The sequence below is a fragment of the Phyllobates terribilis genome, unplaced genomic scaffold, assembly GCF_046119375.1.
Source record: "Phyllobates terribilis strain yellow unplaced genomic scaffold, ASM4611937v1 Scaffold_1__5_contigs__length_1240528914, whole genome shotgun sequence".
In the NCBI taxonomy this organism is placed as follows: domain Eukaryota; kingdom Metazoa; phylum Chordata; class Amphibia; order Anura; family Dendrobatidae; genus Phyllobates; species Phyllobates terribilis.
In genome coordinates, this window is record NW_027362761.1 from 480,122,398 (window position 1) to 480,149,706 (window position 27,309).

The 27,309-nt window shown below is 42.9% G+C and overlaps 1 protein-coding gene across 3 annotated transcripts in view; it reads right to left on the reverse strand.

Annotated features, from left to right (window-relative positions):
• Positions 1 to 22,792, reverse strand: part of FAM151B (family with sequence similarity 151 member B) — a 100,422-nt gene extending 77,630 nt beyond the window's left edge. For 2 of the 3 annotated variants that reach the window (XM_073655029.1, XM_073655027.1), the window contains exons 1-3: positions 22,627 to 22,792; positions 19,489 to 19,614; positions 17,296 to 17,455 (exon numbers count right to left, since the gene is read on the reverse strand). In XM_073655029.1, the coding sequence (XP_073511130.1) occupies positions 17,296 to 17,455; positions 19,489 to 19,614; positions 22,627 to 22,771 (431 nt within the window). In that variant the 5' untranslated portion in view covers positions 22,772 to 22,792. The remainder of the gene's footprint in view (positions 1 to 17,295; positions 17,456 to 19,488; positions 19,615 to 22,626) is intronic. The other variant, XM_073655028.1, reaches the window with a different exon arrangement.
• Between the last annotated feature and the right edge of the window lie 4,517 nt (positions 22,793 to 27,309).

Below are 27,309 nucleotides of genomic sequence, written 5' to 3' on the forward strand. Positions count from 1 at the left end.
AAACCCTTCATCCAATTTTAATGTGGATACCCTCAAATGAAAGCTGAAAGTCTGAACTTCAACTGCATCTGAATTGTTTTGTTTAAAATTCATTGTGGTAACGTCTAGAACCAAAATTAGAAAAATGTTGTCTCTGTCCAAATATATATGGACCTAACTGTATATATACACATATATATATATATACACACACACACACACACACACACACACAGTACAGATATAGATATATATGACATTTGTTTTTCCACTGTACGATTACTTAGGATTGTTGTATATTTCTTGCTGGCATGTCATGCATTACTATTTGATAGGGATGAGCTGTATATTAGACATTGTACTCTACCTCAATACAGGCTATGATAAGTTTTTTTCCCCACAGGGAGGTTACTCCCCTCCCTAATAGGGACAGGAAACACAAAGAGGTCAAATAGGCCACCCTACTTCCTTTCTCCAGAGTTTTTTTTTAAAGGACCACACCAGCATGAATGCTCCAATATTTATTTAAATAAAAAAAAGATACAACCAAAAAATAGTAGGGTGGGAATTACTCATGCTGTCATGGAGTGTTAATAGAAACCAAATTACTGGTAAGTCTATTTCTATTTTCTGAAGTCACCCTCCATGACAGCACCACAGGAGGTATGGCAAAGAATAAGTTTTAGGGAGGAACAACGGCCTGGAGGACTTTCCTCCCAAAGGCCAAAACTGTATTAGACATTAGGTCTAGTCTATAATGTTTTGAGAAGGTATGGACTGAGGACGAGGTAGCGGCTCTGCAAATCTGCTCGAAGGAAGCAATTGCCCTTTCAGCCCATGAGACTGATACAGCTCTGGTGGAGTGCGTGGTTAACTTCTCTGCTTTGCTTCTTGTAAATTCAGCAAATCACTTTTTTATTCCAATTTGCGATTGTGTTTTTTAAGTCTTTTTGCCTTTGCTATGTCCGTAGTGTTAGATGAAGATATTTTCATTCTTCTTCAGGTTTTTGATTGTTGGAGATAGTGAAAGATAGCTTTACAAACGTCCAGTGTATGGAACTCCATTTCTTTACTGTTAGATGGATTTTGGCAAAAAGAAGGTAATATGATCTCTTGAGATATGTGGAACTCTGAGGTTACTTTAGGTAGGAATGATGGGTCTAGGCGGAAAATTATCCTATCTTCTAGAGTTCTTAAATAAGGTTCTCTGGTCGAGAGGGTCTGTAGCTCACTGATTCTTCTCGCTGTTGTGATTGCCACCAAAAAAGTTGTTTTCCATGACAGTTTGTCTAAGTCTATAGAGTCTATAGGCTCAAATGGTGGAAGTGTTAGACCCTTGAGGACTACATTCAAATAGGAGGTCGGGACCAATTTGGATACTCTTTGTTGTAATAGAGACGCTGCGATCATAAACCTTCTAATCAAACAATGGTCTGCCATGTTTTGGTCAAAATATGAACTGATGGCTGCTACTTGGACTTTCAGAGTGCTAGTCTTTAATCCCTTTTCCAGCCCACTCTGTAGAAAGTCTAGTATTTTGGCCATGTTTGGACGTAGAAGATTAGGATGGGTAGAGCCACACCAGAATAAAAAGATTTTCCATATCTTGTTATACATGGAATTTGTTATTGGCTTTCTACTTTTCTGAAGTGTATCTATGTCCTAGAGACCTCTAGCTTTTAGGATGACAGACTCAAAACCCAGGTTGCAAGTCGCAAGGCTCGAGGATCTGGGTGATAAATTGGCCCTTGATGAATAAGCTTGCAGATTCATGGGAGAGTCAGGGAACCTTCTATTTTTAGGCTGTTGTGTCCCAAACCAGCTTCTCTTTGGCCAGAGAGGTGCCACTAGGATTGTTCTTATCTTGTCCGTTCTCATTTTCTGCAATGTTCTTGGCAGAATGGGAATTGGTGGGAAGGAATATGCCAGGTTGAAATCCCAGTGGTGTGCGAAAGCGTCTACCGCTAAACAGGTGTAGTTTTGATCTAGTGAGAAGAAGTATTCCGCCTTTGCATTTTGACAGGTCGCAAACATGTCTATTTCTGCGGACCCCGATTTTTTGACCAACATCTGAAATACTTCCGTATTTAGGCCCCATTCCCCTGGGTGTATGACTTCTCTGCTGAGAAAGTCTGCTTGGACGTTGGTGGAACCCTGATAGGGAGAGGACATATCGCTCTGCCCAAGCAAAGATTCTGACTGAGATCATTTTTAGGCTTTAGTATCTCATGCTTCTCTGGTGGCGTAGATGAGCTACCATGGTCATGTTGTCCGAATATTTTTTTTACATCAGTTCCCTTTACCAAGGTCACTGCAGCCTTGAGGGCCTCTTCCACTGCTTTCAGTTCTCTGAAATTGGAAGATCGAAGACTGATGTCTTGGAACCATAACCCCTGGAATGCAGCCTGGGAGACTGTGGCTCCTCATCCACTCTTGCTGGCATCTGTTGTGACAGTTGATAGAGGATTCTGATGTCAGGATAGTCCTCTGTTCAGATTTTTTTAATTGACCCACCAGATGAGTGACTGTTCTTTTTAGGGATCTGTCCCAGGAGGCTAGGATGTGCGTCTGTAGGATTCTTATATGGGCCTGAGCCCAAGCTACAGCCTGGATACACGAGGCCATAGAGCCCAGAACTGACATTGCGAATCTCAGAGATAATCCAGGAAAAATAATGGAGAGAGGAAGTGAGGTGAGCTATTTGACCTCTTTGTGTTTTCTGTCCCTATTAGGGCACCTCCTTTGGTGCAATCATGGAGCGTGACTTGAGAAATATTTTTAATGGCAACTTGGTATTTTCTGGGACACATGCCACTAAGCACAATGAAACGCTTGTCACATTCATTGTATAAATACGTGCAGCAGCTGATCTACATTGGCACCTTTGCCCATTACTTAGAGCAGCATGAAGAATGATTCCAGTGGTGTATCATTTACTGGACTTTTTGCTGTAGCTCTCCCAGTATTCTCAGTGAGGGAGCTCCTTCTATATAGTTCTCAATATTCACAACCTCTGTATAACTCCGCCCTCTTCCACTGATAGGGCGCTTTCTGCCTATGCACAGTGTAGTATGGTTATACAGAGAGTATCATGAAAAGAACTACCAGAGCCTCAGCAAATAAAACAGAAAATTTATGAAAACTACTGCAAGAAGTCCAGTAAGTGACATCACTGGAGTAAAGGTCTCTATCCCTAATTTCTGCTACAATTTAATAGGGAAGGATAAACCATCAATGTTTAAATCCTAAGCAAACATTTTATGAAGGGACAACAATGGCATATACAAGGAGAGGGATGGTGGAAATAAGATTAGCTTACAAACTCCAATATGTCTCTATGGGCAAAATGTCACACAAGTAGGGCACCTTAATTGACACCAAGATGAAATTCCATTGTGTTCTTCCCCACATTTCTACAGTTACATTTATTACTGTTTTAAACTGACAACTTAAAATTTTCATGTGCATCAATTCAGTTTATACATTTTACATTGCAGTTCTTTACCTAATCAAAAGGGACAAATAGATAATGGCTACAGACACCTATGACATGGAAAACATGATTATTTTTACACTAGTTAGTAGTTACCTTTACTTAATAAAATAGTACTAAGTTTCAGTCTGCAATTTTCTTTCTTTCATTCATTTTCAGACCCCTGATATCCATTTTGCAGCCTGATCAAGATTCAGATTTTTCTCTTGTGGGGGTGTCTCTCCCAGTAATATAGGCTGGATGTGAGGTCTGTTTATCTAGGGTGGTACTGTCTTCACTGCTCATATATCAGAACAGCTTCTATCCTGCACTTATTTCCACTCCATGTGCTTTCCTCCTAATCTATAGCCTTTCTCTGCTCTCCATTAAATTTTAGATACTTTTACATCTGTCCACTGCAGATTTGTGTGCATCTGCTCCCTCTCCCACCTCCTATTTCTATCCCTGAGTGAAGAGAGAGCAGACCAGAGCCATCAGTAGCAGGAGAGTCAAGCAAAAAGACTACCGACATGGCCAAGTTCCTACATGGCTGTGGCTGCTGGACCAGAGCAACACAAACCCCCTGCCTGTAGCATACCCAGCACCTCTTCTGATTTGTAGGCCCAGCGACCTTCTTACATTGTATGATATTGCATAAAAGAAGCATCAGGAATGTCACAAGTAGTAGGAGGTTTGCAGGGCTCTGGTCTGGTTGCCACAGACTACCGACATGGTTGTTGGACTTTGGTACTTGCAAAACTTTTTGCTCAACTTTAGCTGTAATGAAGCTGTATCTGTTTTGCAGCAAAATGATGGGAAACGTTTATTGAAGACTATTTAGAAAGTTGCTTAGTTTTGCATTTAGAAAACAAATAAACAATTTAAAAATTCAATGTGAAAGTGCAGATTTTTAACCCTTTACCAACATCCACCGTACATGTGTTGCGCAAGTTGGTAGTAGGTGTATGGCTCAGGATCACAGGGTGAGCTTGTCCTATACCAGGCAGGTAATTGCTGTGTGTTACAGCCAGGACCAGCCTCTACAAACTGAGAGCGGCATCAACAGCACACCATCATGGGGGTGCGTCATTCTATGTGCCAATTGGCACTCCCATGGTGCACCAATAGGTTGCTATGACATCCGGGGATCTGTTGAAGGTCTTCGTGCCAGTTATTACGGAGCTCCCTTGAAACCCAGCCTGTTGCCGGGCTTTAAAGGAGACCGTGATTTTTACTAAATGCAACAATACTGTAGTATTGATGTATATAGCACAAGCAATCAGACGATCGCAGGTTCAAGTCCCCTAAAGGGACTAATAAATATAGTGAAAGACAAAAAAATATAAGTTACAAATCACTTTACTACACTTTAACTACAAATAAGTTACAAGTCAACGGGGTTGCAAAAAAACCCTGTGTGGAGGAAAAAAAAAAACACATATTAACTGCCAATCAAATGTGAAGCGACCAGGAAGCCATTATCCTCCAGTGCTGTCATATACTAGAACTGCAACCTCCTTGTAGGCGAGAAGTACAAGATGTTCAGTGCTCAGAGACATGGCCAAGGTGAGGAAGGCTGAAACCCAACCACCACTGAACAGACGATCGCAGGTTCAAGTCCCCTAAAGGGACTAATAAATACAGTGAAAGATAAAAAAATTACAAATCACATGCTTTTCCCCCATTAAAAATAAAAAAATGAAAAACAAACCCCCACTTTAAACACAACAAAAAATGAAAAGGCCACAATTGTGCTTTTTTGCTCACCGCAATGGTGCAAAAAATGCAATAAAAATATACTATCTACAACAAAATGGTGTCAATAAAAATGTCATCATCAAAGTACCATTCATTTCAAGTGGTGGTGCTGTAACAATAACGTGAAGCTCTCCAGGTTTCCATACTAAAAGCTTAAGGGGTGCATGCAGCAGAGACATTGGAAGTATTGCGTACACAGAGTATGAACACGCATGTGTAAGTAGTCAAATAATATCAGTACCCTCCATGACCTCAGCTATGTTTTAATAGCACTTAAAAAGGCCCCTTCACCAGTTTAGGCATGATAAACTAGCCTAATCATGGAATAACAGAACTGAGTAAAACATACTTTTTATTTTTTAATTTAATTATCGTTCAACTAGGAGTTACCAGAGATTTGTCTGTGAGGGTGTGTACTTCTTCCCCTGCATGAGATGTCCAATCAAAAACAGGAGGCGTCATGAAGAGGATAAAAGAACACGCAAGTATTTGGACCATATAATTTTTATGCAAATTTTCCCACTCCAAGCTATATAAATTTGAATGCTTATTGGATGAAGGAGATCAGGTGATGTGTATTTGTGTAGGCAGGGTACAGCCTAAGAATATTTAACTGACCCCGAAAAGTCCAAAATTGTTACAAGTCTTACAGAAATTACTAAGATATTGGAGCGTGATCACAGAACCATCAAAAGATTTGTTGCAAATAGTCAACAGGGTTGCAAAAAACCCTCTGTTGAGAAAAAAAAAACGCATATTAACTGCCAAAGAGTTGTGAAGAATCAAATGTGAAGTGACCAGGAAGCCATTATCCTCCAGTGCTGTCACATACTAGAACTACAGCCTCCTTGTAGGCGAGAAGTACAAGGTGTTCAGTGCTCAGAGACATGGCCAAGGTAAGGAAGGCTGAAACCCAACCACCACTGAACAAGACACTGAAGTGGAAACGTCAAGACTGGACCATGGAATATCTAAGACAGATTTTTCAAAGGTTTTATGGACTGATAAGATGAAAGCGACTCTTGGCAGACCAGAAAGATCAGGATTAGTGACAAGCGAGCATGCTCAGGTGTTTTCCGAGTATCTTCGGCGTGCTCGAATATTATGTTTGAGTCACTGTGTGTGCATGATTTGCAACTGTTTAACAGCTTTAATGCATGTGAGGAGTGCCTGTTTGTTAGGCATTTCTCATGTATTAAAGCTGTCAAACAGTCGCAAATCATGCACACACAGTGACTCAAACATAACATCCGAGCACGCCGCAAATATTAGGCGAGCACCCGAGCATGCTCGCCGAAAGGGTTAACAGAAGACGCTCGCTGTGCTCATCACTAATCAGGATCAATAATGGGCACAGACCTTTGACTCAGACGCCAACAAGAAAATCATGATTTTTCTGCAGGACAATTCGCCATTCATCAAAGTCTCCACTGCTTGGCTCCCAGTAAAGGCCTTAAAAATGCAAGAATAACGACATGGCCCCTTCCTCTTCTGACTTAAACCCTATTGAGAACTTGTGGGCCCTTCTTAAATGGGAGATTACGGTGAAGGAAAACAGTCACACCTCTGATCAGTGTCTGAGAGGCTGTGGTTGATGATGCCCAAAAAGGTGATTATCAACAAACTAAGAAACAAACTCCATGGTTGGAAGGCTTATGGCTGTCATTAAATCGAAGTGCGGCTATAATGTTCACTGATATATACATATATATTTGTTTAAATGTCAGAAATGTATTTTTGTACATTCTGAGTGGTTTGGTTATTAGTCTCACTTTAACAGATGAAAATAAACAATTGAGATGGACAAATCTATGTTTTTCATTTAGTTGCCCAATAATTCTGCACACATACATATTCTCCTTAGAAAGACAAAACCTCACTTTTACTTTCTTAAATATTCAGGTTTATTAACCTTTTGGATTGGCCGACAGCACTGTAGATGTTCAGTAATAGAATTAATCATTAAAAAAAAAATGTCCTAATAATTGTGCTCAGTGTAATATAAGCGATCAAACGATCAGAGGTTCAAGTCCCCTGAGAGAAGCAAGGTTTTAAAGGTTTTTAAATTTTTCATTTTCTTTAAATACAAAAAGTTCAAATCACCCCCTTTTACCCAGTTCTAAATAAAAAAAGGAAAAAAAAATAAAAACACATTTGGTATCGCCATGTTCGTAAAAATCCGATCTATTAAAATATGAAATTAAGTAACCCTATTGGAAAATGCCTTAAAGAGAAAGAAAATCAAAATGTGTTATTTGTACACAAAATTGGTATCAATAAAAACATCAGTTCACAGGTGCAAAAAACAAGCCCTCACTCAGCTCCATCCACAGAAAAAGAAAAATGTTATGAGTTTCAGAAAATGGCGACACAAAGGAAACATTTTTTTTCATCATATGGATAGAAAAAAATAAATAAAAAAGATTGTTTGGCATTGCCGTAATCAGACTGACCTGCGCAATCATATTTCGTGGTCATTTTTACTGCACAATAAATGCTGTAAAAGCAAAAAAAATAAATAAATCCAAAAATTGCATTTTTTTTCAGGCAATTCAGTACATTAGGTGGCAAAATGAATATTGCCCTTCAAAACTACAAGAAGGCAACAAAAAAAAAACGAAAGTGCAAAAATAACAAAAATGCAATGGTCCTTAAAGGGTTACATTTGAAGCATATCAGTCCTTTCTGTTTACCAAAACATTATGTGGCTTTTCTGTTCTTGCTGAAAATATTTAACCTCCACTTTTCAATGCAGGAGATGGGATTATAAAGGTGCGGATCCTTGTAAATAGTGTCCATGACATATAGGATATAACAAATTACTGCATTATTGCGCCGACCGCTTATGCCATCGAATAATTGAGGAAGAGATCTGAGGCTGTAATGGCTTCTTCATTCTGTACTAATCACAAGTTCTCCATGTATCACCACAGGGACCAGAATAACTCTGCATCCGGATGAGGCAAGTGACAGCTATGGGATTAAGAGGCAGAAGTCTCATCAGGTCTCTACTGTAATGACATTTATTGGTGGTTACGGATATGAAGTTAATAATGTGGAAACATGAAGCCAATGATTTCACCTCAGTATTTACACTGGGTTACTTTCCCAGAAGTAGTTTTATATTTGTCAGCTGCGGCTTTGCTTCACTTTGCAGAGAAACCTCTCAGGGTTCCTACAGTGGATGTCACGTGCCATGCTGGCTGCCGTCCTCTTAGCTTTACTAGACAGGATAAACTGCTATAATAAACAGCATCTGTGCCATCTCGTCCGTGACACCGAGACTTCCCACTGTTAGCTGTTCTCCATCCGGCCTGTCATACTAAAGTGTGGGAGCAGCAGGTCTGGAACAGGAATCTCTCCAACACACGTCCACATCCAGCTACTACACAGACATGAGGTTTCACATACAAAATAAATGGATGGAGTTATGGAAATCACAGAATTATTCAATTTGAAGAAATGGCCGTACCACTAATTCTACGACAAAACCAATATAACACCGAGCTGTTAGTGTACCTGGAATGAAGACTAAAGGGGTCCAACTACCGTACATTCTGCCACCCCAAACCATAATCCTGGGAGTAGGGCCGGTGTGACATTCCCTCTTATGGCGATGCCCACATGGTCTCCAGACCAATCTCTTACTCCCATTGAGCCCAAGAAAAAAAGCGGGATTCATCGCTGAAGAGATAGACCTCCATTCCAGACTCCATTGCCACGTTGCTCTGCACCATGACAGCTTTTGAGGGAAGTGTTGTAAGATGAATGGAACACATGTAGCTGGACGTCAGGCTCATAGCCCATGCCTTCTGCTGGTTTGGATGGACATTGTTTGACGAATAAGGTTTTGTGGAAATGTCTAACTTCACTTGCAGTATAGAACAGATCATTCGTGGAACCAGTGGTGCGGCCATTTCCTCAAAGTGTCACAGGAGCCGTTTTTTCAACATGACCAACAACTGGCTGCACGTTGCTCATGTTACAGTGAGCAGTCTGTGTGACTTAAACGTGTTAGCATGGCCTGGAGCTTCTCCAGACTTGTTTCCCATTAAGCAAATCTGGGATTGCATTGGGCAGAATTGCAAAGGGAGCTGCCAGCGGTGGATTTTGATTTGTGTGCCCAAGTGCATTCAGTGTGGAAGAACGTTAGTCAGACCACCATTAACCCTTCGCTTCTGAGCCTGTTTTCACCTTGCTGACCAGGCCAAATTTTATAATTCTGACCACTTTATGAGGTAATAACTCCGGAACGCTGCAATATATCCCAGTGATTGAGAATGTTTTGTCGTGACACATTGCACTTTATTTTAGTGATAAATTTAGGTATAAATTTTTAGAGTTTATTTTTGAAAATATCGGAATTTTGGCAATTTTCAAGCCCTTAAACCAGATAGTTATATCACACAAAATTGTTAATAAATAACATTTCCCATACATCTATTTTACATCAGCATAGTTTTTGAAGCATAAGTTTTTGTTTAGAAGTTAGAGGGATTAAAAGTTTATCAGCAATTTCTAATTTTTCCAACAAAATTTACAAACCAATGTTTGCAGTGACCACATCACATTTTGATATAACAGAAAATATCCCAAAGTGACACCATTCTAAAAACTGTACCCCTTAACCACTTCACGCCAGAGCCTGTTTTTGCCTTCGTGACCGGGCCAATTTTTTCAATTCTGACCACTGTCACTTTTTTGAAGTAATTACTCTGGAACGCTTCAACGGATTCCCCTGATTCTGAGATTGTTTTTTCGTGACATATTGTACTTCATGATAGTGGTAAAATTTCTTCGATATCACTTGTGTTTATTTGTGAAAAAATAGGAAATTTGGCAAAAATGTAGCAATTTTCATGCCCTTAAATCAGAGAGATATGTCACACAAAATAGTTAATAAATAACATTTCCCACATGTCAACTTTACATCAGCACAATTTTGGAACCAAAATTTTTTTTTGTTAGGAAGCTATAAGGGTTAAAAGTTGACCAGCGATTTCTTATTTTTCCAACAAAATTTACAAAAACATTTTTTAGGGACCACATCTTATTTGAAGTGACTTTGAGGGGCCTTTATGACAGAAAATACCCAAAAGTGACACCATTCTAAAAACTGCAACCCTCAAGGTGCTCAAAACCACATTCAAGAAGTTTATTAACCCTTCAGGTGTTTCACGGGAATTTTTGGAATGTGGAAGAAAACAATGAACATTTAACTTTTTTTCACAAAAATGTTACTTTAGATCCAATTTTTTTATTTTCACAAGGGTAACAGGAAAAAATGGAATACACAATTTGTAGTGCAATTTCTCATGAGCGCGCTGATACCCCATATGTGAGGGAAAACCACTGTTTGGGCGCACGGCAGGGTTCGGAAGGGAAGGAGCGCCATTAGACTTTTTGAATGTAAAATTTGTTTGAATAATTAGCAGACGCAATGTTGCGTTCGGAGAGCCTCTGATGTGCCTAAACAGTGGAAACCCCCCACAAGTGACACCATTTTGGAAACTAGACCCCTTAGGGAACTTATCTAGATGTGTGGTGAGCACCTTGAACCCCAAGGTGCTTCACAGAAGTTTATAATATTGAGCTGTAAAAATAAAATTTTCACATTTTTCCCACAAAAACGTTTTTCATCCCTTAATTTTGCATTATCATAAGGGTAATTGGATAAATTGCACCATGAAATTTGTTGTGCAATTTCTGCTGAAGACGCCGATACCCCATATGTGGAGGCAAACCACTGTTTGGGTGCACGGCAGGGTTTGAAAGGGAAGGAGCGCCATTTGACTTTTTGAATGTAAAATTTGCTTGAATAATTAGCGGACACCATGTTGCATTTGGGGAGCCCCTGATGTGCCTAAACAGTGGAAACCCCCCACAAGTGACACCATTTTGGAAACTAGACCCCTTAGGGAACTTATCTAGATGTGTGGTGAGCACCTTGCACCCCCAGGTGCTTCACAGAAGTTTATAATATTGAGCCGTAAAAATAAAATTTTCACATTTTTCATTCCTTAATTTTGCATTATCATAAGGATAACAGGAGAAATGGCACCATGAAATTTGTTGTACAATTTCTCCTGAGTACGCCGATACCCCATATGTGGGGGAAAACCACTGCTTTGGTGTACGGCAGGGTTCGGAAGAGAAAGGAGCGCTATGTTGGCTGGGATAGGTTGCAGACACCATGTCACATTTGAAGAGTCGCTAACATGCCGAAACAGCAGAAACCCCCACAAGTGACCCCATTTTGTAAACTACACCTCTCAAGGAATTCATCTAGGGACGTAGTGAGTATTTTTAAATTTATACCATTGAGCAGTGAAAAAAACATAATTATATTTTTACCACAAAACAATGTTTTACCCTCAGATTTTACATTTTCACAGGGCAATGGGTAAAAATGGTGCCGAAATCTGTCACACAATTTCTTCTAAAAGTGGCAATACCCCATATGTGGCTGTAACGTACCGCTTAGCCATACGGCGAGATCTGGGAGGGACGGAGCGCTATTTGACAATTGGAGAACAAATTATTGTAGAATAGGCATTTGGATTTGGGAGCACAAAATTTTCTGAATTTCTTTTGGGGGGCAAAGGCCATTTCGCTTTTCCAGAGCCTTTCTGCTACCAGTAACTTGGAATATTTTTAACAGATGACGGACCTGAGTGGGGACTGGCTTTTTTTGAGGACTGAGTTGAAGCTTTTATTGGGAACATTTTACGTAACATTTATCTGGCGCTCGAGGCTGAGCACTTACATCGGGGTTTCCATCTAAATTTCCAAGTGATGTAATTCAGATGAAACCCCGGCAGGATCCATTCACTGTAATGAGGCAGCAGAGTTACTCTGGACTCCGTCTGGCCTCAGTTTAGCGGTGTCCTTTTTTTCAGAAGTGCACAAAACTGTGGCCAACCGCACTTTTATGCACGCCTAAAAAAACTGACACTGTGGGATCACAGGCCAGATGGCATCCACAGTGGCCTATATCTGCCTCATTACAGGGAATCTTCCGTCATGGGTTCCGTCTGAATCACGTATTTCAAATATTTACACGGAAACTCTGGTGCAAGTGCTCAGCGCAGAGCGCAGGATAAATGTGAGCAGAGCCTTACTGCGATCTTTGGGAGACATAATAAACAAATCAGTAGCAGGTGAAGAATTGGTTTTATTTATTTTTTACACCGTTCCTCGTGCGGTATAAGTGATGAGATTACTTTATTCTTCGGGTCGGTGCGATTACAGAGATACCAGATTTATATCGGGCTTTTATGACTGACAGCTGTCACACACTAAGAGATGCTTTTTTTTTTGCAAAATCTAGTTTTTGCATCGCCATATTTTGAGAGCTATAATTTTTCCATATTTCGGCCGACAGAGTCATGTGACGACTTGTTTTTTGCGGGACGAGTTGACATTTTTATTGGTACCATTTTTGGGTACGTGACATTTTTTGATCGCTTTCTATTCCGTTTTTTGGGAGGTAAAATTAACAAAAACCAACAATTCAGGAATTGTTTTTTGAGGTTTTTTTTATGCCGTTCTGCATGTGGTAAAAGTGATAAGGCAGCATTATTCTTCGGGTCAATACGTTTACAGCGATACTACACTTACTGTATATTTTTTTTATGTTTTGACACTTTTACACAATAAAACAATTTTATAGAAAAAATATTTTTTTGCATCGCTTTATTCTGAGCTCTATAACTTTTTTATTTTTCGGCTGATGGAGCTGTAAGGCGGCTTTTTTTGCGGAACAAGATGATGTTTTCAGCGATACCATTTTTATTTCCGTTTTGCTTTTTGATCACATTTTTTTCCACTTTTTGTTTGGCAATATGATGAAAAAGCATAGTTTTTTGCTCCGTTTTTTATTTATTTTTATTACGGTGTGCACAGAAGGAGTTAATTAGTGTGACCGTTTTATAGATCGGGTTGTTTCGGACGCGGCGATACCAAATCTGTGTACTTTTTTTGTTTTTGCATAAATATACGGATTTATTGGTTAAATATTTTATTTATTTTTATTTATTTTGTGATTTTTTTTTTTAACAGTTTGAAAACATTTCTTTGCCTTTTTTTTTACATAGTCCCTGTATGGGACATTAATTTTTATTTTTCTAATCACTGATGTCATGCAATGTAATAGACATGTATTACATTACATGACATCTTTGTTGACTGTTTCACAGTCAGTGTCTCCTGTTGGACTCAGCTGCAGGGCTGATCTCAGCAGGACACCATATATGGCAGATCTGGAGGCGGTCATGTGACCTCCAGCTGCCATAACAACGGAAGGTCCTGGAAGATATCAGGGGGCCGTCGGAGAGATAAGTTGACGACCCCCTCTCCTCTCACTATCTTCTATATCCCGCGATCACTATAGATGGCGGCATATAGAAGATAGCAAAGGGTTAACATCATTGGGACCTGACCCAATCAGGTCCCGATGATGTCCCCTATCAGAGCTATCGCTCTGCACCGGAACCGCAGCGCTTGCAGGACCACCCACAGTTTTTAAACGTCGGCGCTGCACAGAGCCCAGGCAGCGCCGACGTTTATGTACAGTGGGCGGTCCTGAACCGGTTAAAGTCCTCAAAACCACATTCAAAAATGTTATTAACCCTTCAGGTGCTTCACAGGAATTAAGGCAATGTGGAACAAAAAAAAATGAAAATGTTAGTTTTCCCACAAAAATGTTGCCTTTTTTGCATTTTCAAAATAGTAATAGGTGAAAATCCCCAAAATTTGTTGAGCAATTTCACCTGAGTTCGCAGATACCCCACATGTGGTGGAAAACTACTGTTTGGGCACACGGTAGTGCTCAGAAGGGAAGGAGCACCGTTTGACTTTTGGAACGCAAAATTGGCTGGAATGAATAGAGGATGCCATGTCGTGTTTGCAGAGTCCCTGATGTGGCTAAACACTGGAACCCCCCACCTCCCCACGTGACCCCATGTAGGAAACAACACCACTCAAGGAATTTATTTAGAGGTGTGGTGGAGCACCTTGAACCCATAGGTGCTTCACAGAATTTTAGAACATTGAGCCGTGAAAATTAAAAAATACATTTTTCCCAAAAAATCTTGCTTTTGCCCCAAAGTTTTCATTTTCACAAGGGTAACAGGAGAAAATGGACCCCAAAAATTGTTGTGCAATTTCTCCTGAGTACATCAATATACCATATGTGGCTGAAAACTACTTTTGAGGCACAGTGCAAAACTCGGAAGGGAAGAAGTGCCATAATAGGATTCAGATTTTGGTCTAATGGTTTGAGGGTGCCATGTCACATTGGCAGAGCCCCTGATGTGTCAGAACAGCAGAAACCCCCATAAGTGACCCCATTTTACAAACTACACCTTTCAATGTATTAATATAGGTGTGCAGGGATCATATTGACACCACAGGTGGGTCACATAATTTTATACCATTGGGCGATGAAGAAAAAATAATTACATTTTTACTACCAAAATTTTGTTTTTAGCCCCCGATTTTACATTTTCACACGAGTAAGTGGGTAAAAATGGCACCAAAATTTGTCACACAATTACTGCTGAATGTGGAAATACAGTACTGCTTAGCCACAAGGCGAGACTCAGGAAGGCAATTTGCCTCCTGGAGAGCTATTTGACTCTTGGAGTACAGATTTTCCTAGAATAGTTTGCCAACTCCATATACAGAGCCCCCCCTCAAAAAGAGCAGAATACCCCCTCAAGTGACCCCATTTTGGAAATTACACCCCTCTGGGAATTTATCTACAGGGTAGTGATGATTTTGACTCCATGGTTGTTTTCAAGAAACGAGCATAAATAGATGTTGCCAAGTGAAAATTGCAAATCTGCCATTGTAGTGGCCTGTAAGTTGCAGTCACCAGTATGTTGTAGTGACCAGTAGGTTATGCCCAACTTATGCTTCTGGAGACATGCACTCGTAAATTAAGTGGGCTCTCATCGCTACAGAAATCCCAAACATGTGGATGCTAAATGTGGTTTAGCCACACTGTGGGGCTCAGAAGGGAGGTGGGCATTTTGATTTGGGAGCACAAAAGTCGCTGGATTTCTTTTGGGGGGCGAGGAGCCATAGCGCTTTTCCAGAGGCTTTGTGCTACCAGTAACATGGAAGCCCCCTATATTTCCGTTCACAGATGACGGACCTGAGTGGGGACTTTTTTTGTGGATTGAAGCTTTTATTGGGGACATTTTACATAACATTTGGGATCACATTTATCTTGCACTCTATGCTGAGCACTTATATGGGGGTTTCGATCTAAATCTCAGAGTGACGTGATTCAGATGAAACCCCCAACGAATCCAATCGCTATAGTGAGGCAGCAGAGTTATTCTGGACTCCGTCTGGCCTCTGTTCAGCGTTGTTCTTATTTTCAGAGGTGCACAAAACTGCAGTGGACGGAGCTTTTCTGCGTGCCTAAAAAGACGGACACAGCCGGATCATAGGCCAGACGGCATCCACAGTGCCTCCATCTGCCTCATTATAGGGAATCTTCCGCTGGGGGTTCTGTCTGAATCATGTATGTCAGAGATCTACACGGAAACCACGTAGCACGCAGGATAAATGTGAGCTGAGCCTTACTGCGATTTTTGGGAGGAAGGATAAACAAAATCAACAGCAGGTCAAGAATTTGTCCTATTTATCTTTTGTGGTGTTCATTGTGCGGTATTACACAACGCTATTCTTCGGGTCAGTGCGATTACAGCGATACCAAGTTTATATCTTTTTTAATGTTTGGCGGCTGTCACATACTAAAAGACCCCTTTTCTTTGTAAAAGCAAAATTTTTGCATTACCATATTTTGAGAGCTATAATTTTTAAATATTTCAGCAGGCAGAGTCATGTAAGGGTTTGTTTTTTGTGGGATGAGTTGACATTTTTATTGATACCATTTTCGGGCACATGACATTTTTGATCGCTTTCTATTCCGATTTTTGAGAGGCAGTATGAACAAAAAACAGCAATTCAGGAATTTTTTTATGCCATTCACCGTATGGTAAAAGAGATAAGGCAGCTTTATTCTTCGGGTCGGTATGATGACAGCGATACCACATTTATATAATCTTTTTATGTTTTTACACAATAAAAACAATAGAAAAAATTGTTTTTGCATCGCTTTATTCTGACAGCTATAACTTTTTTATTTATCTGCTGATAGAGCTGTATGGTGGCTTGTTTTTTGCTGGACAAGATGGCGTTTTCAGCTATACCATTTTTATTTCCTTTTGACTTTATGATTGCATTTTATTCCACTTTTTGTTGAGTTTTTTTTTTTTTTTTACTGTGTTCCCTGAAGGGGGTAACCGGTGTGACAGTTTTACAGGTCAGGTCATTCTGGATGTGGCGATACCAACTATGTATTTTTTTTAAACAAATATACGTATTTATTGGTATAATCATTTTTTATTATTTTGTTATGTTTTTTTAGATCTTTGCAACTTTTTTTTACTAATCTATGTAGTCATTCTATAGGACTTTAACATTCATTACTGTGATCGCTGGTATAATGTATTGCAATGCACCATCATTGCAATGCTTTAAACCTGTCAATGCTGAACTAATAGCAGCCTCTTAGGCCATGCTCCTGGCATCGTGTGAGCAGGCCACCGTTGCTGGCAGACTTGGAGATTGTCATGACGACCTCATGTTGACATGACGACCATCGGTCCCCTCGCTATGATGTTGCGGGGGTGCCGATTGGAAAGGAGAGAGAGTCCCCTACATGTTGTGATCAATATCGCATTTAGGGGGTTAAATTGCCGGGGGCGGCACCACTCCTGCCTGTGACAGCCGGGGCTTGGCTATCACCTAAGCCGAGCTCCCAGAGGTGATTGCGCTGGCACAGCTGCTGTGCCTGTATGATCGCCATGACATACCTATACGTCATCGGTCGGGAATCACTATCCAACCATGACGTATAGGTACGTCAAATGTTGTGAAGGCGTTAATAATCTCATTGATGACATGGCAAATGTTTATCATTTTTGCTCAAGTGTCATAGCTGTATGCAGTCTCCCCCAAAAAGTGATAAAAATGCATTTCACCCTTCTCGCCTCTATAATAGAACTTACCTCTTGAAATCAAGCTTAATGCCTTTGTTAGAGGCAGAGACGTCGGCCAGCCAGTCTTGTAGATTTATATCACTGTCTGTTGCAGGAGGATGAGCCATTATTGGTTCTTTGTCTCCAGTCCCTCTAAGCAAAATGTCCGCCTCTATCATGTGCACATCACCTGCGTATGTTACCAAAAAGTACAGGCACCATTATTCGGAAAACTGAATCATGACAATTCTCACAACTGCCAGGTTTTACACAAAACCATCTAAGGGCTTATTCACACTGCAAATATTCCACACTTTTTTCAAGGGTAAAAAAAACAAAACGCTGCACTTTACAGCACCAGCAAAGTGAATGAGATTTCTGAAATCTCATGCACGTGCTGATTATTTTTTTAATTGTGGATTTGAACCATTAGTGATTTTTTTAATATGCAACATGTCAATTCTTTCATTATTTTGGCAGTGTTTCTTTCATTTATTCTATTAAATGGGAAAAATGCAAGTAAAAAAGCACCAAAAATGCATTTAAAAATATGACAAAGACTTGGGTATTTAATGCAGCATTTTTCCTGCCAACACTTTAGATTTTGCTGCAGAAAAAAATCTCCTGCAAATATTCAACATGTGCACAGAGCCTAAGACTAGGGCTCTATGGGAACCTTTAAAGTGTAACTATCGCATTGTAAAAGTTTTTATATATTAAAGGTACTGCATAGTATTTTTGATCGATAGGGGTCCGATTCCTGAGACCACCAACAATCACTTAATACACTGCCCTGAAATCTGCTGTTCCTGCATGATCTGCGTGCACAGAGAAGTAAGGGAACAATCGTCAGTCTATGGGTCTGTACACTGCCCTGTGCTCACAGATAAAATGCTGAAGCTGCACACTTCAGAGCGGTCTTGTGAGCGATCGGTGGGGTCTCAGGACCCGGACACCCCCTATCAGAAACATTATGCAGCACCTGTAATATATATATAAAAACTTTTACAAAACAATAGTTATGCTTTAAGGCTCGATTCACCTTTGCGATCAATTTATTTTATCGTGCGAATGAGCATACAATGAAAAATTAATAAACTTTTCTGTAGGACTTAATATGTTGATGGCTGGTGGTAAAACACCCAGCACCCCCAACGATCAGCTCTGAATTCGGCTCCAGCAGAGCTCCAATCATTATGTAGTGGCCGTTCTCTGGTACTGCACATCAGCTGCTATTGAAATCAATAGGAGCCGAGCTTCAGTTCTCAGCAACTGCCTCCGCACAGTAAGCAGAGTGGACAACAACTTTAAAGGAGAGCTGTCATCAGAAGCATGTGAATCAAACACTGACTGTGTGATTGAACTAGGTATGTGTCCTGTGAAACACTGGACATATCAGAGAAAACATACATTGAAAATTCGGCTAGGTACTATGGCCTCAATTCACCAATACTGGAGTTTTTGGGGGCGTGCTGAAGTCAGTTGTGCCTGATGCATTAAAAGGTGCATGCTTCTTAAGGAATCAGGCACATCTGAAAAGTGGTAAGGCCTTCACCACAAAGACTGGAGTAAGATTTCTGCCATAAAGTATTATGGCATTTCTGCCCATTGTGGTTAAGCTGGGTGAAACTGTTGTGATCCTAGAGATGTGCAAAAAAGATGAGAATTATCAAAGTGTTTTATGCCAGATTTCAGGTATTAACACTTTGATGAATCGGGGCTTATGTGTGTCGGATTACTAGTCAGAGGCTTCTCCCCTCCCTGATCCATTTGACTGACAGGTCTCTCCCTATGTCAGTCAGTCATGCAGCCAAAGTCTGATTCATGCTGCCCGTGGTTTGGGTTAAAGGTGTAAAATACAGCAGACATTGATACTAGACAGACTGACAAGTAAAAGGACAAAGGGAGCCCCTCACCCTTTCGGTCCTACAATCAGCCCTGATGATTGAAGTGCTAAAGGGGTCAATAAGCATTTCTTAGATCTCCGTCATAAGGGAAGGAGGGCAGCTGTCAATCACAGACACTTTCTGCACTGGATCACTGTAGTACACTGATGTTAGAAGGTGGCGAGATCTACAACACAAATTTAAGGTCTGCGAGAAAGTGACTGGGATCCATTATTAAAAGCCAATTGTCCCCAGCGTGCTGATTCTGTTCACACCGGAGAACATTCTGCATCTACAGTTGCCTGGGATCCACATCTGGTGCTGATCCATTACTCACCCTGCAGCGCCCGCTGTAGCTTCTCCTTGCTGTTTGTTGCATGTTCCCAGAGTATTTCTACTCCATCTCTGACTTTTATCAGGTCCTTGTCCAGGAAATAATCCAATATATCCTCCCGCCATGGACCTAATGGAAGAAAAACAGCGATCCACTGTGAGGTCGAGTAAGAGGACACAAGTTCTGGACTCTCATTTCCAAGAAAATGGACATAGGAGATAGGAAAAGTTAGTAATGATAAAGATATGTCAGCTTACTAGTTTCCCTGCAGTGAAATATGATTTCGGTATACACATTTCTAATATTTATACGCTCATAACATTCCTAACACAAGACAAAGGAAAAACACATATTGGTCATGAAAGTGTTAACTGAATTTGTCAAGTATTTTTATGTGGCCAGTAAATATCAGGGGGACATACTGGACACAATCAATTGTAACCTGTATTTTACATTTTATTTCCATAAATCAATAGTACAGAAGAAAAGAAAAAAAACTTTTTAATATATATATTATCGGAGAAATCTGCTTCTTTCCCCTACTGGACTGATCATTCATTCTCAAAATTCTTAAAGCACCACTTCAATGTTGTTTTTTTTTTTTCGATTTTACGGCTGCAATGTTACCACTAATGTGAGTTCCCGGCCCCTAGTATTACACTCACCAGCCGTTGTTTTCCTCTGTTATCGGCACGGCTCCTCTCCTGCAGGTTGTGACCTGTCGGATCGCTCCAGTGTTTGCTGGATGAGCCGGAAGTCACAACTCAATGTTAGTCTATGAGAGGCAGAACGAGGCCCATAGACTTTACACTGAGAGCTTGTGGCCGTTACCTCTGACTGCCGGTCAGACAGAAGTTGGCGGCTCGGGAACAGAGCAGCTCCGGGAAGAGCTGAATACGGCGGCTGGTGAGTATAATATTAAGGGCAGTGATCTTGCGCTTAGTAGCACCACTCCAGCACTGAAATAAAAACAAAACAATGGAGTGGTGCTTTAATTGACAGGTAATCCAGTGAATGCAGACTCTCCCATTACTGAGACAGGAGATGGCAGTTGGTGTGCATGAAATTCTATGGAGAGGAGAGGGAGACTGAAGGGCAAATAGACTATCTGCTGCAAGCAGGGCTGTCGGAGTTGGTGTGAAATGGACTGACTATTGACATGGCTATGATTGGCCGGTGTAGTATGTTAAAAAAAAAAATAAAATATATATATATATATATATATATATATATATATATATATATATAAAAAAAAAAAAAAAAAAGACGTGAGGTCCCTTCTGTTTTTGATAACAATCGCAGGTAAAGCAGACAGCTGCAGGCTGGTAAGGTCCATGGATATTTGGCCCTCCCCAGCCTAAAAAAAGCAGCCCACAGCCACCCCAGAAAAGGCGAATCCATTAGATGCGTGAATTCTTGCGCTTTGCCTGGCTTTTCCCACTTGCCCTGGTGCACTGGCAGGCGGGGTAGTATTTTGGGGTTGTTGTCAGCTGTGTAATGTCCACTGTCATCAAGCCCAGGGGTTAGTAATGGAGAGGCGTCTAAGAAATTTCTCACGCTGCGAGCTATGAACTGCGATAACCTTGATGACATCAGCGCTAATCGCAGCAGCCGGATTCAAACGCTACTGTCATTGTGTTCCAGCGTCCGGGCTGAGGAGTCACATTGCTGATGTCAACACCGCTCAGGACTGCATCCGGATGTAGCAGAGTCGGGGATTGTCGTGGGATGTGGGATTGACTTACGCCAGAACCCTTTGGATTATTTTATTGTTTAAAAGGTAATAAATGGGTAAAAGAGGGTCGCGCAGTGCTTTTTCCAATTAAAGGACTTTTCTGTGTTTATTACTTTTGACTACGGGGTTAGCAATGGGGGGTGTCTGAAAGACGCCTATTAGTAACCCCTGGGCTTGATGTCAGGCGACGTTAAACAGCTGACATCAACCCCAAAACCATTACCCCGCTTGCCAAAGCACCAGGTCAAGCAGGAAGAGCCAAGACTAAGAGCCAGAATTGGCGCATCTATTGGAGGGCTAGTGTTATTCGTCTGGGAGGGGGCCAATATCCATAGCCCCTTCCCAGGCTATTAATATGAGCCTGCAGCTGTCGGCTTAGCCTTTGCTGATTATTAAAAATAGTGGGAACCCCACTTTTTTTGGGGGGTCCTCCCTTTTTAAATAACCAGTAAATGCTACACAGGCAGCTGTGAGCTGATACTAATAGGCTGGAAACCTTTATGGATATTGGCCCCTTCACAAAATAATACCAGCCCCTAGTTGTCTGCTTTCCCTCAGCTGGGTATTAAAAATAAATGGGACCCCACTCCATTTTTTCTTTTATTTCTTTATTAGCTAAATACATGTACAATAAGCTACACACACTGCATTAATTATATATCTCACTGACATATTTCTTACTATGCACAAGCACCAGCTGGGGAATACTCTCATCGAGAGCAGGCGCACAATGGTGAGAGTTATAGTCATCAGCTAACGCCTGACCGGCGGGTAACCTTTTCACGGCCGGTCACAGCTTCTGGCTCACACACGGTCCTCTGTGTGGCAGCATAGGAACCCGCAGCTGTCCGCAAGCAGCAGTGACTTCAGTAAGGTTACCGCTGGTGTTTCACATGGTGTCACACAGGTGACAGCGTGGGAAACGCCGGATGTTCATGCCCCCCATTCACTTGAATTGGGATCAAAGTCGGATACAGCTCTGGTATCAAAACCAAACTTTTTCATAAAGTTCAACCGAACCCAATGCACCCAAACATCGACAGGTCCGCCCATCCTTAGTTGTCAGCTATCCACGGGGAGGTGGTAACTTATAGATTGGTAAGGACCGGCCCCTATTGCCCAGCACCGGAGAGTGAACGAAGCAGCAGTCAGGAAAATTCTGCGCCTCCACTCCATTCTAGATAGGGATAAAGACCCCATTCTACTGATCGGACCGCTGCCCCCATCAATCAATATATCACTGGACAACCCCATTAAGTTAGAAAACAACACAAATTTGTTTTGTTTTCCAGAAAGCACATTGGTCAATAATGTGTCATGGAGAAGTTCCCATTTACACTCCTAGTACAGCCTGATACAAAGAGTCAGGCACCGACAGCTCTGGTGACATCGGTGCTGAGCCTTACCGCCGCTCTTGGCCATAGTCTGACCCGGGGGCAGCGCACAGAACAGAAGGCAGAAAGTGACGAGCGCTGCTACTGCACTGCCAGCGATACACAACGATAACCTGCAGCGCCGCATACAAGAGCCGCCGCCGCACAGCGCGACCATCCAGGAAGTGGGCGGAGCTACAGAGCGCATGGCCCGTCACGTGACCTACACACAGCCTACTAGTGCTGTGTACGATGGTATGACTCGCCCCCGTGTGGACATAAACGGAACAGAAATGTTGTTACTATGCGTGAGATCATCTCCATAGATTCTGCTGCAGACGTAGCATGTGCTGTCACATCCACACACAGTGTGAGCGGGGTGCAATAAATGCTGCATATGTGACTGTGCGCTCATCACACTGTGGAAGTGTTAGGTACCAAAACTTTTTAAAAAGGTGTCAGGAAATGCAGGGTAGGGTAGGGACGTTTCCATGCATCAACGAAAAGCTTTTCAGACACATTTTTGTATGCTCACTGGGACCCTGAGAATGATCAGAATTGGGGTCCTGCTCCAGTGGTCTGCATGTAGGGGTGGTCACAGATAGATCCTGCCCACAACCTTGCGCTGCACACGTCTATCTCAGTCAGTCCATAGACTGGGACTGGAGCGAAAATGTGCCCATCCGACCACATCAAGAGCCCCTACATCAGCAAGAATGCATTTATGACTTCTTTCATGTTGGGTGGTTTTGGTTTCAGCCCTTGATAACCAACCGATTAATAGTAGAAGCAAAATAGGCATCTTAAAGTTGTGTGGCTGGAAGCTGTAATGACTAGTGATGAGCGAGCATGCTCGCTACTGCTCGGCGCTCGCAGAGTATTTCTGGGTTGTTCGGGCGGGAACTTGGGTCCCCTCCCTGCATGTTTGGCGCTCTTTAGAGAGCCAATGAACATGCAGGGATTGCCTGCCATGCACTGTAATGCCGTAGCCATGTTGGTTGTGGCATTACAGTGATTCGCTGGCCGCACAGCGTCATCAGGTCTATATCAGACCTGGCGCCACCATGCTCGTCACAGTCACTCCAGAATCAGCCAGTGTAGCGAGAGGTGCTGCTGTGTCAGGGAGAGATATGATAGTGTATTAGGTAGTGTAGGGAGAAAAACCGTACATTACACATATCCATCTTAACAAACAGTTTTTCTGAGGACTAATCCATCTGCAGAGATATCAGGCAGGCAGGGTGTATAGGCAGGCAGGGTATATAGCAGACTGCAGTGCATATAGCACAAGAGGATCCATTCCAATTCTGCTTTCTGCTGCTGTTAGATATTTCTATACAAAGGCCCAGGTCTCAGTGGCCAGGAATACTTTTCTTTGGACCTTAATCCTCATTATTTGCTTAAAAAGCAATCCAGAGAACACCGTTTATTCTGCGCCATTTGCTTGTTGGCACTGCAGAATACAGCCAGGTCCTTTCCATATTAGAGCGCTAGAAATACAGCTATTTAAAACTGTGTTTTCTTTGTCACACGGATCACATATACGTTGTCAGAAAATACTGCCATTTCTGGCTTCCATTAAAAATTTCCTTTAGTGTGTCATTGAAGCAATTCACCGCAGTTTGATGTTCAAACTACTTACCTACAGGCCAGGTATTTAAAACTGTTTTCTCTATCACATGGATCACATATAAGTTCGCTCCAAAATCAGTCATTTGTAGTGAGCGTGGAAGATACTGTCCTCCATTTAAAATGGGCAAGGCACGTGGCAAGGGACGGGGAATTGGACATGATGGTAATGGTGCATGCAGAGGCCGAGGACAAGGCCCTGGGCAAGCCGAAATTGTGCCACAACAAACACCCACATCTTCTCGCCTGACCTTCCTGTCCCAATTTCTAGGGGACTGCAGCACACCACTATTGAACACAGAGCAGTGTCAAAAGGTTGTTGGTTGGAAAGCGGATAATGCTTCCAGTCACTTAGCCACCACCACCACCACCCTGTCTTCCACACGGTCAAGTCTCAGTAGCCATGAGTCTGGACCGCATATTCCTCACCCTGATCTTCCTTCCTCCCACCATGCCGAGTACCCAGAGACAACTGATCCCACACTTGGACACTCTGAAGAGCTGTTCACTTTTCCATTTATAGATTCGGGCCTCTCGCCTGGTCCACTTGAAGCGGGGCAAGAGGAGATCGCGTGTAGCGATGCCCAAATATTTGAGCAGCCATGGTCACACAAGGGCGACGGTGGGAAACTGTCTCAAGAGGTGGACGATGTTGAGACACAATTGCACGAAAGTCAGGAGGAGGACCAGGGTGCGGAAGTGGAAGACGAGGGGGTGGATGATATAGTAAATGACCCAACCAGGCAGGAGGACATGCAGAGCGAGGACAGCAGCACACAGGGGGAGGGAGGCAGAGCACCCCAACAGGCAGGAAGAAGCAGTGTGGTGGCCGCAGACAGAAGGCAGGCAACCGTTCCCCGGAACACCAACACGAAGGAAGTTGCCAGTACAACTGTTAGGTCTTGCCGAGTCTGGTTGTTTTTTAAAGACTCTGCCGATAACCCCAAAAAGGCCATTTGCACCACCTGCCAGGCCAGCATCAGCAGGGGTGGCAAATCGACCAGCCTGACCACCACCAGCATGATCAGGCACATGGTAGCAAAGCACCCGACTTTGTGGGCCGAACCTCAGTGTCCAGATACAGTGTCTGCGGGTGGCACCATTGCTTCTTCCGCTGTTGTGCATGCAAGCCAATCTCCTGTCCATGGTGCATGCAAAGACGCCTCCTGCCCTGCACCTGTCGTTGCACACTCTCAAGTAGCAGCATCAGGAAGCATGTCCTTGTCCCAGCGCAGCGTTCAGTTGTCCATACCCCAGTCCTTGGAACACAAGTGCAAATATGCAGCCAACGCCTCACAGGCCACACTACTAAATTCTCACATTTCATGACTGCTTGCGCTCGAAATGTTGCCTTTTAGGCTCGTGGAGACGGAAGCATTCCACAACCTGATGGCGGCGGCCGTCCCTCGGTCCCCAGCCGCCTCTATTTCTCCCGGTGTGCCGTCCCCTCATTACACAAGCATGTGTCCCAAAACATTAGCCGTGCTCTCAACAACGCAGTTACCGGTAAAGTCCACCTAACCACGGACACGTGGACAAATGCTTGTGGGCAGGGACGGTACATCTCGCTGACGGCACACTGGGTTAACATGGTGGAAGCCGGGACCCAGTCGGACCTTAGGATGGAACACACCCTCTCGACGCCAAGGATTGCGGGCCCTAGGTCAATCAGGGTTGCCCCCACGGTCTACAGCTCCTGCACCTCATCCTCCTCAGCCTCCTCCTCTTCAGCCTCCATCTCCGAAATGACCACATCAGTCACAAGCTGAAAACACTGCAGCACTGCCTCGGCCAAGCGGCAACAGGCTGTGCTGAAGCTAATATGCTTAGCTGAAAAACCGCACAATGCTGAAGAGTTGTGGACAGCTTTGAAAGAGCAGGCAGATCTGTGGCTCACACCGCTGAACCTACAGCCAGGCATGGTCGTGTGTGACAATGGCCAGAACCTTGTGGCGGCTCTGAGGCGAGGCGAGCTCACACACGTACCATGCCTGGCCCATGTGCTTAACCTCGTGGTTCAGCGGTTTCTCAAATCCTACCCGGAGCTGCCAGATCTGCTTGTTAAAGTACGCCGCCTGTGCGCCCATTTTAGAAAGTCAGCTACAGCTTCCGCCGCCCTTGCAGTGTTTCAGCAGCGTTTGCAGCTTCCGGCTCACAGACTGGTGTGTGATGTCCCCACAAGTTGGAACTCTACACTGCAGGTGTTGGGAAGGATTTGTGAGCAGAAGAGGGCTGTTGTTGAGTACCAGCATCAACAAGGCCGTCGGTATTCAGTTCAGACTCCAGACATAAGACCTCAGGAGTGGACATGGGTGTCAGACATATGTACCATCCTCTAAAACTTTGAGAAATCCACCAAGATGGCGAGCGGCGATGACGCCATAATTAGCGTCACCATCCCGCTTCTCTGTCTTCTGAAACGCTCTCTGCTCACAATCAAAGAGGATGCATTGCAGGCGGAGCACGATGAGATGGAGCAAGGAACCATACAGGGTGATTACACACAGCCAAGCCTCATCTCATCCCAACGTGGATTGGGTGACAATGAGGAAGAGGAGGAGGAAGGACAGGAGCTAGTTTCATGCACTATAGACGGTACTACCTGCTCAGCTGTCATACCGTCTGTTCAGCGTGGATGGCCAGAGGACAGAGAGGAGGAGAGCATGGTCAGTCATCCTCTTGGTGAGGACACGGAAGTCTTGCCTGTTAGTAGTCTGGCACGCATGGCTGAGTTTATGTTACGCTGCCTTTCCCATGACCCTCGCATTCTCAAAATTTTGGGTGACAGTCATTACTGGTTGGTGACACTTCTAGACCCACGCTACAAGCAGAACGTTATATCTCTTATTCCTGAGGCGGACAGGTCTACAAAAATGGGGCAGTACCAGAAGGCCCTTGTTGCGGAACTATTAAAAAAATTCCCATCTGAAAACGCTGGCGGCAGAGGGCACACTTCATTGGACAACCAAGCAGTACAGGCGAGAGAGACACAACTTCAATCCAGCAGAGGCAGGGGAACACTGTCAAAGTTCTGGGAGAGTTTTCTCAGACCCTTCCATCGCATAGGCCCTGAGGCGCGGGGTACTC